At 34.3% G+C, this 12461-nt stretch overlaps 1 protein-coding gene across 8 annotated transcripts in view; it reads right to left on the bottom strand.

Moving 5' to 3' along the window:
• Positions 1-780: 780 nt before the first annotated feature.
• Cdc27 (cell division cycle 27) overlaps positions 781-12461 on the bottom strand; it is a 62414-nt gene continuing 50733 nt past the window's right edge. For 5 of the 8 annotated variants that reach the window (XM_046420972.2, XM_046420975.2, XM_046420978.2 and 2 more), the window contains 5 exons: positions 11490-11607; positions 10129-10257; positions 7458-7532; positions 6556-6712; positions 781-3785 (listed from right to left, as the gene is read on the bottom strand). In XM_046420972.2, the coding sequence (XP_046276928.1) occupies positions 3703-3785; positions 6556-6712; positions 7458-7532; positions 10129-10257; positions 11490-11607 (562 nt within the window). In that variant the 3' untranslated portion in view covers positions 781-3702. The remainder of the gene's footprint in view (positions 3786-6555; positions 6713-7457; positions 7533-10128; positions 10258-11489; positions 11608-12461) is intronic. The other 3 variants (XM_046420997.2, XM_046421007.2, XM_046421015.2) reach the window with 1 other exon arrangement.

Below are 12461 nucleotides of genomic sequence, written 5' to 3'. Positions count from 1 at the left end.
AAAATCTGTCCACAAAGCAAGTAACACAGCACCCAGAACAATGTCATTAAACATACCTATTTAACAAAGTTTGCACTTAAAGAAAAATAAAATCTATATGGAACATTCACAAACCATTGATTAGCAGGCAAACCAGCCAAAAAAAAAATCCCATGTCTAAGCTTCTATTTATCCTTGGTTAGCTGACAATAAATGGCAGGTTCTAGGGAAGATTATGAAGTCTGAGTTGTTTCTTGGATCTGTTTGGTTCATTACTGTGTGTTTCTCTCTTGTCCTTTCTCCACATCTGAATAAAAGCCTTCAGTTATTCCCTAAGATACTAAAATAAATAAATAAAATTTCAAACTAGAGTAAAACAGTAAAACTTAGTTTACATATTTTACTTCTTCTAGATCCTGATTTTTTTTAAAGTGGAGTTTAAATGGAACAAAAAAGTTTTTAGAGGAATTTCAGAAATCACATGATCAAAGAATAAGCAGTTGACTTGCAAAGTTGCAGCTGCTGGTAAGGAGGTTCTATAGTTTGAAAAAAAAATATTCTAAAAATTACCATTGTTTTTTGTCATAATATTTATTTTAAATTCCAAATAATGCTAAGAAGGGTATGAACTTTAAAAAATATATTCATATAGTAAAAGAGAACGAAAAATAAAAATTAGAGAAACACTGCCCTAGACTTCTGTAAAACATAAAACTAATATTTCATCACTATTCTGCTGTGTCTTACTATAAAAATACAGATGGCACAGCTCTTATATAGCTTTAACAACTTGATTATAAATTGCTTTCAAAAGTAATTTATTTGGATTTTCCATATCCTTTAATGAACTGCAAATATATTAACAGAAAAGACCTTTCCCCCCCAAGACTGTACAATTTCTGAAATAAGTCAGGAAAAGCAAAAAGAAGACAGAATTACATTGTTTCAATGCAAATAGAATACACACATCACACCCACACTTGCATTTTCCCAGGTTTTCACAAAGAAAACAGGTCAACATATTTCTCAGTGAAGACCCACACTATACTCTGGCTAATCAGAGACTCTGAAACTGTTTTCTTCCAAAAGAGTATTTTTAATAGACTAAATACTGGTTTATCACTGAGTTTTTGTTTAAGGTACAACAGCAGCATGGTTCAAACGTTACTTGCAGTTTTTGGAAAAAAAATAAAAACTTTTAAAGTAATGAAATACAGAAAAAGCAGGGACCACCTTTCATTATTTGAGTACCATTGCTCATTTGAAAAAAATATTCAACCTTCTAAAATTCCAGAGTAGCAACCATTTCCATGGGGAAAAAAATCCAATGCTACAACATAACTTGTGAACAAAAGTGTGTGCATAATGTGTGAGAAAAGCATAAACAGAAAAAAGGATGTCAAAGTACTTAGTATTTTTAATTTCCTTCAAAGTAAGTTCTGAAATTGATAGCAAACATTTTGCTGGGCCAAAATGTTTTCTTCTTCTGGTTGTATGATCCCCATTCTATGGGAAGTGAGAGAGAAAGGAAGGAAGGAAGGAAAAGAGCAAGAAACAGTTACTAGGTAGGAAATAAGGCTTTGAATACCAAAATTACTTTAAAAGTAAGCATAAAGAAAAATAAAATCAGGTCACATGTGGACTGAAAGTGTCCCTCAGCCAGCTATTGCCATGGCATGCCTTCCACAGCTACCCTTTCATTCTTCATCTGAAAATCAGTACCAGAGAGTCTCTATGTCCCAGTACATAAATTCCTACTACAAAAAGATTATATTTCAGCAAGTTATGTTCTGAGCTTAGCTTTCTCCAGGCTTTCTAACTTAGAACTTACATTGAAGCCTTCTATAAAATTCTACATTTAATACTATTATATAGCTGGCTTATGATTTGCCAATAAAAAGAAAAAGAATCTAAAATTAAACATTACAAAACTAATAGATAATAAAATAAAATATTTGTTAGAATCCAAGTGCTAGCCTTTGGGAATTTTTAATGATATTCATTTATTCCCAACCTTTCCTTTTCCTTTTAAATTACTTTTTTTAGACAGCACATATAGATTTAGGTAGGAAATTTTTTTAAATGCTTCTCTCGCACCTAAAACCTAATCCAAGATTTTTGGCTTGAATTAATTTATAATGGTATCTAATGCATGTTTGGTGAGATTAATAGTATATGACAGAAAATTACTGAGTTTACAAGCTAAAATTATTTTCACATATTTTGTAATCCACCTTATTTTCACAGCTTGACTAACAAATACAGGTAACCAGTAAGTAAGTTTGTCCTTCATCAAATAATCCAAAATAATAACTGTAGGCCTGTCATTTATAAGAAACTATAATTTGTTATATTCTGACATTGGCACTAAATAAAATGTTAACAACTAAAGCTTCCCTAAAAATTTCAATACATTACAATAAAGGAGATACACAATTTAAGATTGTTTAAATCTGTTACTGTGAAATTCCAATAATTCCCATTTTATATGCATAATTAGATCTTTAAAATTGTGGCCATTTCCCAAAGACACAAACCTATGTTATGACGAACTCAGGAGAGATCCTGTCTCCTTCATCAGAATTTTGTTCCCCTGAACTAAAAAGTTCCAATATTCTAAACCCAATTGCTCTTAGTAAAAAGTTTTGGTGACTCATATTACCAAAAATAATCTGAAGCAGAGAGCTAAAAAGAATGGAAATGACTTCAACAAAGGTAACCACACATTCTTGCACTCTGCTTAAACACTTAGAAAAGTCAAAGGGACACTGTCTTGAACAAATGTATATTCAAGGTTATGGTACAATTATGATTGTATTAAGGCTTTCACTATCATGATCTCTTAAAGTCTGTCTTTAGTGTTCTTATATTGATTCTCATGGTGAACTTAAGTGGTCATTAAGGGCCTTGTTTTGGCTTTTCAGTGGGGAACCACTCTACCATCTCTGAATGTTAAAGGTGATCCCACAGAGCTCAAAGAGATGAGGCAATATGGTAAGGACCAATTTTAAAGTTTGCAATACTAAGACAACAATTATCAACACTTTGAAGCAAGATGAATAAATTAAAATTCTTGGTTAGACATTAAAGCATTCTTGCCAAGAATAAGTGTACATTGTATGGAGGGATATTTGATTCCTACATACCAGTCCCAATATGCCCATTATATTTGTTCATAGGAGACACTGCAAGTTTAAGGTAATTTACATTCCTTGGCAATCAAGTTACTCTGTTATAGGCAATGTCTTTTATTGTTCCATCTGGCACTTGCTAACACCATTCTTGAAGAACCTAGAAATGAAGGTCAGTCACTGTTTATCAGGAACAGAACCAAATAAAAACAAATTTTTGGAAAAACGACCAAGAAATTCTGGTTCATCACTATTTTCCATATCTAATGGTTCCTTCAAGATAAAACATAACTCTTCCTTCCATGATAGCTTTGCAACTAAGGGAGATTAAAGAAAAAAGAAAAGAAAGTTCCCCACCTACCCCCCCCAAATTGTCATTCATACTGGTAAAAGAGCCAGTCTTCTTAGCAGCTAAATATTGCACTGCCTTTCATTCTGTATACAGTCAGGGTCCAATGAAAGTGGCACACTCATGGTATAAATGATGGATGATGACAATGCCGGCTCAAGAGTGAAGACTCAGTATACGGAGGGACAATAAACATGTCAGCACTGGTCACACATCCAATTGTAAAAGTCTGAGTTCCAGAAGTTAAAATTCATCACTTTCAGCTGCATGAAGTTGTGTGTCATCTGCATCGGTCATGCTGCTCTCCTGGGATTCATCAGTTCCCACTTTAAAAATAAAACGAAAGTCTACAGTAAGATATCTGACAAATATAGCTTATTGATTCATGAAAACAAGTAAGGAAAATTGCATTATATTTAGAGATGAGACCCTAAATAAAGAACATTAAAAATCCTAATATCCTTTAATAAAATGTAATTCAAGTTTCTTATTTTAGGACTGGGGTTGTGGCTCAGTGGTAGTGCACTTGCCTGGCATGTGTGAGACACTGGGTTCGATTCTCAGCATCACATATAAATAAATAAAGGTCTATCAACAACTAAAAAAAAAAAGTTCCTTACTTTATAACATGTGTGATATTTATTTGGTGCATTTAACCTTTAAGTATTTAAAAATGCCTCTCCCTAATTGATTACTTATTCCTGCCCTCAGAATTAGAAATAGTTCTCTGAGAAATGCAAATCAAAACTACATTGAGATTTCATCTCACTCTAGTCAGAATGGCAATGATCAAGAGTACAAGTAACAATAAATGTTGGTGAGGATGTGGGGAGAAAGGTATACAGGTAAAAAGGATGTGGGACTGAAAATTGGTATAACCACTCTGGAAAGCAGTATGGAGATTCCTCAGAAAACTTGGATTGGAATCACCATTTGACCCAGCTTTTCTACTCCTCAGCATATAACCAAAGGACTTAAAACATACTATACTACAGCTGGGCTCAGTGTCGAACACAATCCCAGCAGCTTGGGAGGCTGAGGCAGGAGGACTTCGAGTTCAAAGCCACCCTCAGCAATTTAGTGGGGCCCCAAGCAACTCAGTGAGACCCTGTCTCTAAATAAAATATAAAAAGGGCTGGGGATATGGCTCAGTGGTTAAGTGCCCCTGAGTTCAATTCTCGGTAACAACAACAACAAAATCAGCATACTATAGTAACATGGCCACATCAATGTTTATAGCAGCTCAATTCTTAACAGCTAATCTAAAACCAACCTAGGGGCCCTAAACAGATGAATGGATCGAGAAAATGTGGTAAATAAATACAACAGAATATTCCCAGCCATAAAGAATAAAATTATGGCAAATAAAAACAAATTTTTGGAAAAACTGGAGTCTATCATGCTAAGTGAAATAAGCCAATCCCAAAAAACCAAAGGCTGAATGTTCTAATATACTAATGCTAACACACAATAAGGGAGGGGAATAGGGAGGGAAGAATAGAAGTTCACTGGATTAGACAAAGGGGAATGAAGGGAAGGGAGGTAGCATGGAATAGGAAAGACAGTAGAATGAGTCAGATATAACTTTCCTATGTTCATATATGAATACAAGACTAGTACAACTCCACATCATGTTCAACCACAAGAATGGGAAGTTATACTCCATGTATGAAATTATGTCAAAATATATTTCTACTGTCATATATATCTTAAAAAAAAATTGAAAAAAAAAAAAAGTTCTCTGAGCCACTATTAAAAAAAAAAAAAAAAAACAACAAACAAACAAAAAAAACTATCGTTTTCTCCCTATCTCTAATCAGTCACTCCACTTAGAGGATAATCCTTACTAGTCCACAGAAATACAGATTATAACCTTCAGATTGAAAGTGTTATTGGGGGGAGTGCTTGCCTAGCATGCGTGAGGCAATGGGCTCCATCCTCAGCAGTACATAAGTATAAAATAAAGGTATTGTGTCCACCTATAACCAAAAAAATAAACTTAAAAAAAGTGCTATTGGGATTATAGGACTTATAATTAAGCATATATTTGGGTTTTCCAGAGCTACATAGAATTTGAATAGCCACTACTATAGCTCTGTCAATACTTTAAAATGTTAACAATTTATTATTCATTTACTTTGCACTTAAAATGTTTTAAAATATATTTTCACATTTACTCATTTATCATTCTCTCTTCTCACTACATTCCTTTTCTGGGGCGGGGGGAGTGCAGGAATTGGACTCTGGAACTTAACCACTGGGCAAAATCCCCAGCCCTTTAAAAAAACCATCTTTTTTGGGGGGGGGGGCTGTTGCTGGGGAATGAACCCATGGCCTTATGCATTACAGGCAAGCACTCTACCAACTGAGCTATATTCCCAGCCCTAAAAATTTTTAAAAAATTTGAGACAGGGTCCCACAAAGTTGCTTAGGGCCTTGTAAAGTTGCTGAGGCTTGCTTTGAACCTGCAATCCTCCTGCTTCAGCCTCCCAAGCTGCTATGATTATAGGCCAACCCCCCCTTTTTTTAATTATCAGCGGACACAACATCTTTGTTTGTATGTGGTGCTGAGGATCAAACCCGGGCCGCACGCATGCCAGGCGAGCGCGCTACCACTTGAGCCACATCCCCAGCCCCTAGGCCAACCCTTTTTATGTTTTATTTTGAGAGAGGATCTCACTAAGTAGCTTAGGGCCCTGCTAAACTCCTGAAGTTGACCTCAAAGTTGTGATCTTCCTGCCATAGCCTTCTAAGCCACTGGGATTACAGGCATGTGGCACCACACTTGGCCCTTCACTACATTCATATAAAGCAGATAAGGCAATACTAGATAAATATCCAAATATAAATTGAGGTCCAGGTTTAAAAAAAAAAAATCAGCAATAGATTTGTTATTACACAGTAAACTAGATCCAGAACTGAAATTTATTATCTGATATCATATGCACTTTGGTATTATATCACCCTATTCAATTTCTCTAAAATTCCATTTTGTATAAAGAAAATACCAGAGTTAGAAAAATAAAAAAGCAGCCCATAAATTCTTACATAAAAGGTAGCTTTATGAATATTCAAAATTCTATGTATGATACTCACTGATCTGTTCTTCTTGGGTTATTGGCTCCTCATCATCTGGAAGGTAGCGCTTATCAATTGCCTCTTTAATCTGGTTATTGGCTCCTTTAGGATCTAAATCCATAGCCCAAGAGAAATTCATCAGGGCGAGGTGCGTTTGACCTAACTTCTTGTAAACCTAAAAATAAACAGCAGCACTACATTTTTCATTAAGTTGTAAGCTTTGACTATAAAATCCCAAACATTTATAATATAAATTAGGCTTTTGATTTATGTGCTCTAAATCCATTCTCATGGGAAGGGCATCTTCATCCTATAAAGTCAGACAAGCTCTTGAGTTCCTTTATAATAGAATTCCTTCCTTTAATCTTTCAGGTAGTGACTTTCCAATAAACCTTATTCTGGAACACTGACAATGGGAAGAAATGGACTACACAAGCGACTTGATTAACATTCACTTATACTGATTTTAAATGGAGTTTCATCAACTCTTAACACCTGTCCATGGCACCCAGACACTCAAACCAGTTGGCATCTGGTGGCCCAATCTATAAAATTCAGGCCTTGGGAATCAAGACAACACAGTGCCACTGAGTTCTTCTTCTGAGGGATTTGTAAGTATTTTATTATTGATAACTGGACAGTTTTCCATGTGGTAGTTTAGGTTATGAGCTCATTACTGATCTCGGGCTATAAGTTCTTAACTACTAGTACCATAGGTTAGAATTATGGTGTTCTTGCTCTTTCATTAGGACATTATCCTCTTAAATGCTAAAACTATACCCATTATCCCCAGAGCACTTAGTTCACAGCTCTCGTTGAATTTTCTCAATAGATGTTATACAATAAGCATTACATTTATTTTTCAGAAGTTAATATTTGTTATGAAAATCACTGTGCAGGACCATAACCCCAGTCTTTACCTTTCCTATTAAGAAGTAAACGAGGGATTCTTTGGGAACAATTTGTTTCAATTCTTCAAGTTCTTGCAAAGCAGACTGAAAAATGTAAAGAAGAACCTTAGTGTGATAAAATTTTACAAAACTGTGATCAAATATTTTTGTTAGATTTTCCAAATCATTTTAATAAAAGCTTACTAGGTCTTAATCAATGTACTTTCATATTGCATTAATTCATGCTATGAAAATAAAATGCACAAAGAAATGTCAGACATTCACCAGAGTACACTGAACATACATGAGTGCACACACCTCTTTGAAAGGTAGAGGTGGTGACAAATCTTGATTTTATCACTATTTTAGTTAAAAATAACAATAATCTCATATTATCTGTGGAAGTGTATTAAAGTGTTTTGAAAACTAGGCTGCAGAACACAAATTAAGTCTCAAGTTCTCTCTGGACCTTCTCCCTAATGGAAGTGCTAAGCTTTGAATACCAACCGCCTATTGAAGTTTGAACCTCTAAACTGAGTTAAAACTAGTTATCTTTTTTTTTTTTTTTAGAGTAGAAATTAGAAGTTTATTAAAGGACAGCAGAAAAGACTTCTCCCGGAGGAAGAAGGGGACCCAAGAGGTGGAATCCCAAAACTAGTTATCTTTTGACCCCTGGTAAAGGATTGGGGAGATGAGAGCAAATATAGAAGAAAGAATCAGATTTGTACTTAAAGGGGAGATATTATCATTTAAAGTAAAACTGGCTTCCCAAATGAGATGCCATCCCATTTCTTTAACCTGCTGAAAGGACAAAAGTAAAAATAAATATAATCTGGTGTTACATAAAGTTAGCAAGTAAGGGGAAACAAGTATTGTAATCACTGAAGATGTAAGTGCACATCTTACATGTATACACTTACATCTTCACTGAAAATTGATTTCACATTTTTAGTGAAATGGGAGGCTGAGGTAAGAGGATCGCAGGTTTGAGGCTAATCTTGACAACTCAGTAAGACCCTGTCTCAAAATAAAAATTAAAATGGGGTGGGGGGCTAGGGGGCTGGGGTTGTGGCTCAGTAGAAGAGCGCTTACCTTGCACATATGAGGCACTGGGTTTGATCCTCAGCACCACATAAAAATCAATAAACAAAATAAAGATATTGTGTCCATGTATAACTTAAAAAAAAAAAAAAAAGGCTGGGGATGTAGCTCAGTGGTAGAGTGCCCCAAGAAAAGATGCAACCTGTTTGTGAGGATGATCTAGCAATTTAAAAACTGCATGTAGGCCGGACATAGGCTCGAGAGGCTGAGGCAGGAGTATTGCAAGTTCAAAGCAACTCAATGAGACCCTGTCTCTAAATAAAATACAAAATAGGGCTGGGGATGTGGTTCAGTGGTTGAGTGCCCCTGAGTTCAATCCCTGGTATCAAAAACAAAAAACCCCCCCAAAACTCCCCAAAACTACATATAACCAACCATTGATTCAACAATCCCACTATTAGGAATTTGTCTTAAGGGTATAATCAAAAAAATTCACAAAGTCATAAGAATACTCAAACCAACATCTGCTACAAATGATCCTAGTGTTTAAATACAGCCTATTATTATTATTTTTTTTTTTGGTGGTGCTGGGAATTGAACCCAGGGCCGTGTGTATGCGAGGCAAGCACTCTACCAACTGAGCTATGTCCCCAGCCCTGCAGCCTATTAAAAAAAAAAAAAAATAATAATGCATTTCAATTCATAGTACACATACGGATCACAATTTTTCATTTCTCTGGTTGTACATAATAATTATAGCCTATTGAATAAATTATGATCCATTCTCTATGTATTTATAAGTGCTAAATTGTATGTTTAAAAATAAAAGCAAAAACGGATGCAAAGCGGTGAATACCGTTTCCTTGTATCAAAATATATGTACCAAAAAAAAAAAAAAATATATATATATATATATATATATATATATATATATATATATATATAAATATATGTACCATTCTCAAACATATAAATACACTTATGTGGGAATATGTACAAACCTTATAAGAAAAATCTCATGTCATTTTATATCTTTTTTCTCTTATTCAGTTTTCCTTATGTTCTTTCCTCAATACTTCTATCAGTTTACATAATTTGAATAATAGAGTGAAAAGTAAAGAGCAAAACACATCAGAACTGATCTAGTCCCCTTGTTATAAACTCTCACAACTCACTATGTGCTCCATACATATTATTTTTGTAATTATTGGTTAATTTATGTTCTCCCTGTAGAGGGGTACTAACTGTTAAGCTACCCAAAGGCAGGAAATATGACTTGTGTTACTTACTGCTATATTCTCAGTACATACTGCAGGTGATGGGGATCATACTCAAGGCCTTATGCATGCTAGGCAAGCCCTCTGTCAATGAACTATAACCCAGCTCAGTAAGTATTTTTGGAATATATATACACATAATTTATCACTTATTCACTTATTGTGGTCCTAAAAGGATCATTAACCTCGTATCTTTAAGATATCTTCCTTAGAGAAAACTGCCTTTCTTTACATGGAATGTTTATAAGGAATAACCACACATTTCTAAATGTCCACACACTTATCCTTCCTAAAAGTATTAAGTTTTAATAAACTTTTAGTTTATTAAAAAAATGACAAGTTCATCAATACAATGTAGAAGATAATTCAGATATATACCTTACCTTATATTTTTCATTTGCAAATAAAACCGAGGCTCTGTGAAATTTGCATAGAGGGTTCTTAGGATCAATAACAATGGCTTTGTTTAGGGTATCCAAAGCCTTCTCAGATTTTTTTAGTGCATGCTGAACCTATAAGAAATAAAGGTCATGTTAATATTGCCTCCTGATATTTTAAAAGAAAGATGAGAACCAATAATGTTACTCAATATCAACATAAATATAACAATACTATTAACGATGAGGTGGTATAGCTGTTATTGCCTTAAGTGAATTTACCAACTGATTACCAACTGATTAATAGAGTATCTCTAAATCTCTTCCAATTCAAGCAATTAAAGATGAGAACATGATAGTCAGAAGAAATGTCTTGAATTTGCTTAAGGATGAAGACCTAGGTCCTCTGGCTCCCAATCTGATATTATTCATAATGGTAATCATGATTCTCTGTATATTTTTTCTTGGTATTAGGAATTGAACCCAGGGATACTTTACCACTGAGCCACAGCCTTAGCCCATTTATTATTTTTTATTTTGAGATAGTCTTGCTAAGTTGCTTAGGGCCTTGATAATTGCCGTCATATTGTCTCAGCCTCAATCATGAGCCACTGTGATTATAGGTGTGCTCCTCTGTGCCCAGCTTACGATTCTCTTTAGAGCAGATATTTGGTAACTTTTTTGTCTAAAAGGCAAACAAAACTTTGATTTTCCCTTCATAGAAAAATATCTTATAATTTAGCCAGATAATATATTTCAGGCTTATTGTGGTCTTCTTAATATTAGCCTTTTCAAAACTGTGTTCAGGGGCTGGATTGTGGCTCAGCAGTAGAGTGCTCGCCTAGCACGGGTGGGACCCGGGTTCGATCCTCAGCACCACATAAAAATAAAGGCATTGTGTTGTGTCCATAGACACCTAAAAACAAACAAAAAACTGTGTTCAAAGAACTGCCTATTATTAATTCTATATTACTTAGAACAATTACATTTATAACTACTTTAGCAATTAATTTGAAAAAAGGAATTGGGGATGTTGCTTAGTGGTAGAGCACTTGCCTAGCATGCATGAGGCCCTGGGTTTAATCCTTAGCACTGCAAAAAAGGTTAACTATTTGGCTATCCTGTAAGGTATATTATTTGTCATGCATAAAGCAGAAATTCTAAAAAATTAAGTGACTTGCCCAAGGGATAAGAGCACATCAACGAAAAACCAAAAGGTGGTGTTTTAGGCTGTATAAGGCTCTGGGATACTGTTTCAACAACATTAATAACAAGAAGCTTCAACTTTCATTATAGCAATCGAGTTAGTTAGCAAACATATTAATAAAAGGAGAAAACACAGCAATAATGTTTAGAAAATCACTTACTACGCCAATGTGGCAAAGTAAAACTGAACTTTGAGGGTTGATATCAAGTGCTTTCTGGAAATGCATTTCTGCAAGGCTGAATTTTTCTTGCTTATAATAAATCATTCCTAAACCATACCTGCAAGAGCAAAACAAAGTAAAATTTTAGGGATAGAACTACTGGGTGCTAATTTACTTCAATTAATAACAGGATATGTTATTTAGCATTTTAATAATAGTGGAAAAATTGTGATAGTCTTACAGGGGAGGCAAACAGTATCAGTCATGATAAAAACTGTTAAACATTTTAGAAGGAGACAATTTTAAAATAAAAATAAGTCAATCTAACTAATCAAACAAAACTATAAAAATGGGAAAAAAAGAAACCCCATCTTTAAAACAATCACTATAATCTAGACTTAACTAATTTCAACCAAGTGATATTGTATGTGTGTGCCAAGAACTTGGCTAATTCTTTTTTTTTTTTTTTTAAAGACAGGGTATTGTTATATTGCCCAGGTGATCCTCCTGCCTCAGCCTGGAACTACAGGTATGCACCATTATACTCAGCTCTGCTAAATTTTTAATGTGAATTATTTCATTTAATCCTAGAAGAGTTATCATTCTCATTTTTAAGTAAGAAAACTTAAAGTAAGATCAGAGAAGTAACTTGCTTAAAGTTATATAGCTAATAAGAATTCTAGCCAGTTCCTTTTTGAATACAGGTATTTCTCCTGAATTTTCAAAACGTCAACTGGATATAGTATGCATTGATACATAAGAAGACCTCTCTTGGCCACAAATAGATAATGATGGAAAATAAGCACCAAATGAATAAGAAAAAAAGCACAATACAGCTAATTTATTTAAGTTGCTTTGTTTATCATCATAATAGTGTTATATGTGAAGAAAAGGTATTAAAGAGACTGTGCTAATGATAGTGAAGGTGGAAATAATAAAGAAAGACTATTCACTTTGGAATTAGAATAATAA

Source organism: Marmota monax, unplaced genomic scaffold (genome assembly GCF_021218885.2).
Source record: "Marmota monax isolate L192 unplaced genomic scaffold, Marmota_monax_Labrador192_F-V1.1 WCK01_AAM20220418_F8-fsc00322, whole genome shotgun sequence".
In the NCBI taxonomy this organism is placed as follows: domain Eukaryota; kingdom Metazoa; phylum Chordata; class Mammalia; order Rodentia; family Sciuridae; genus Marmota; species Marmota monax.
Note: the sequence above shows the minus strand (reverse complement) of the source record. Positions and strands in the feature narration are given on the sequence as shown.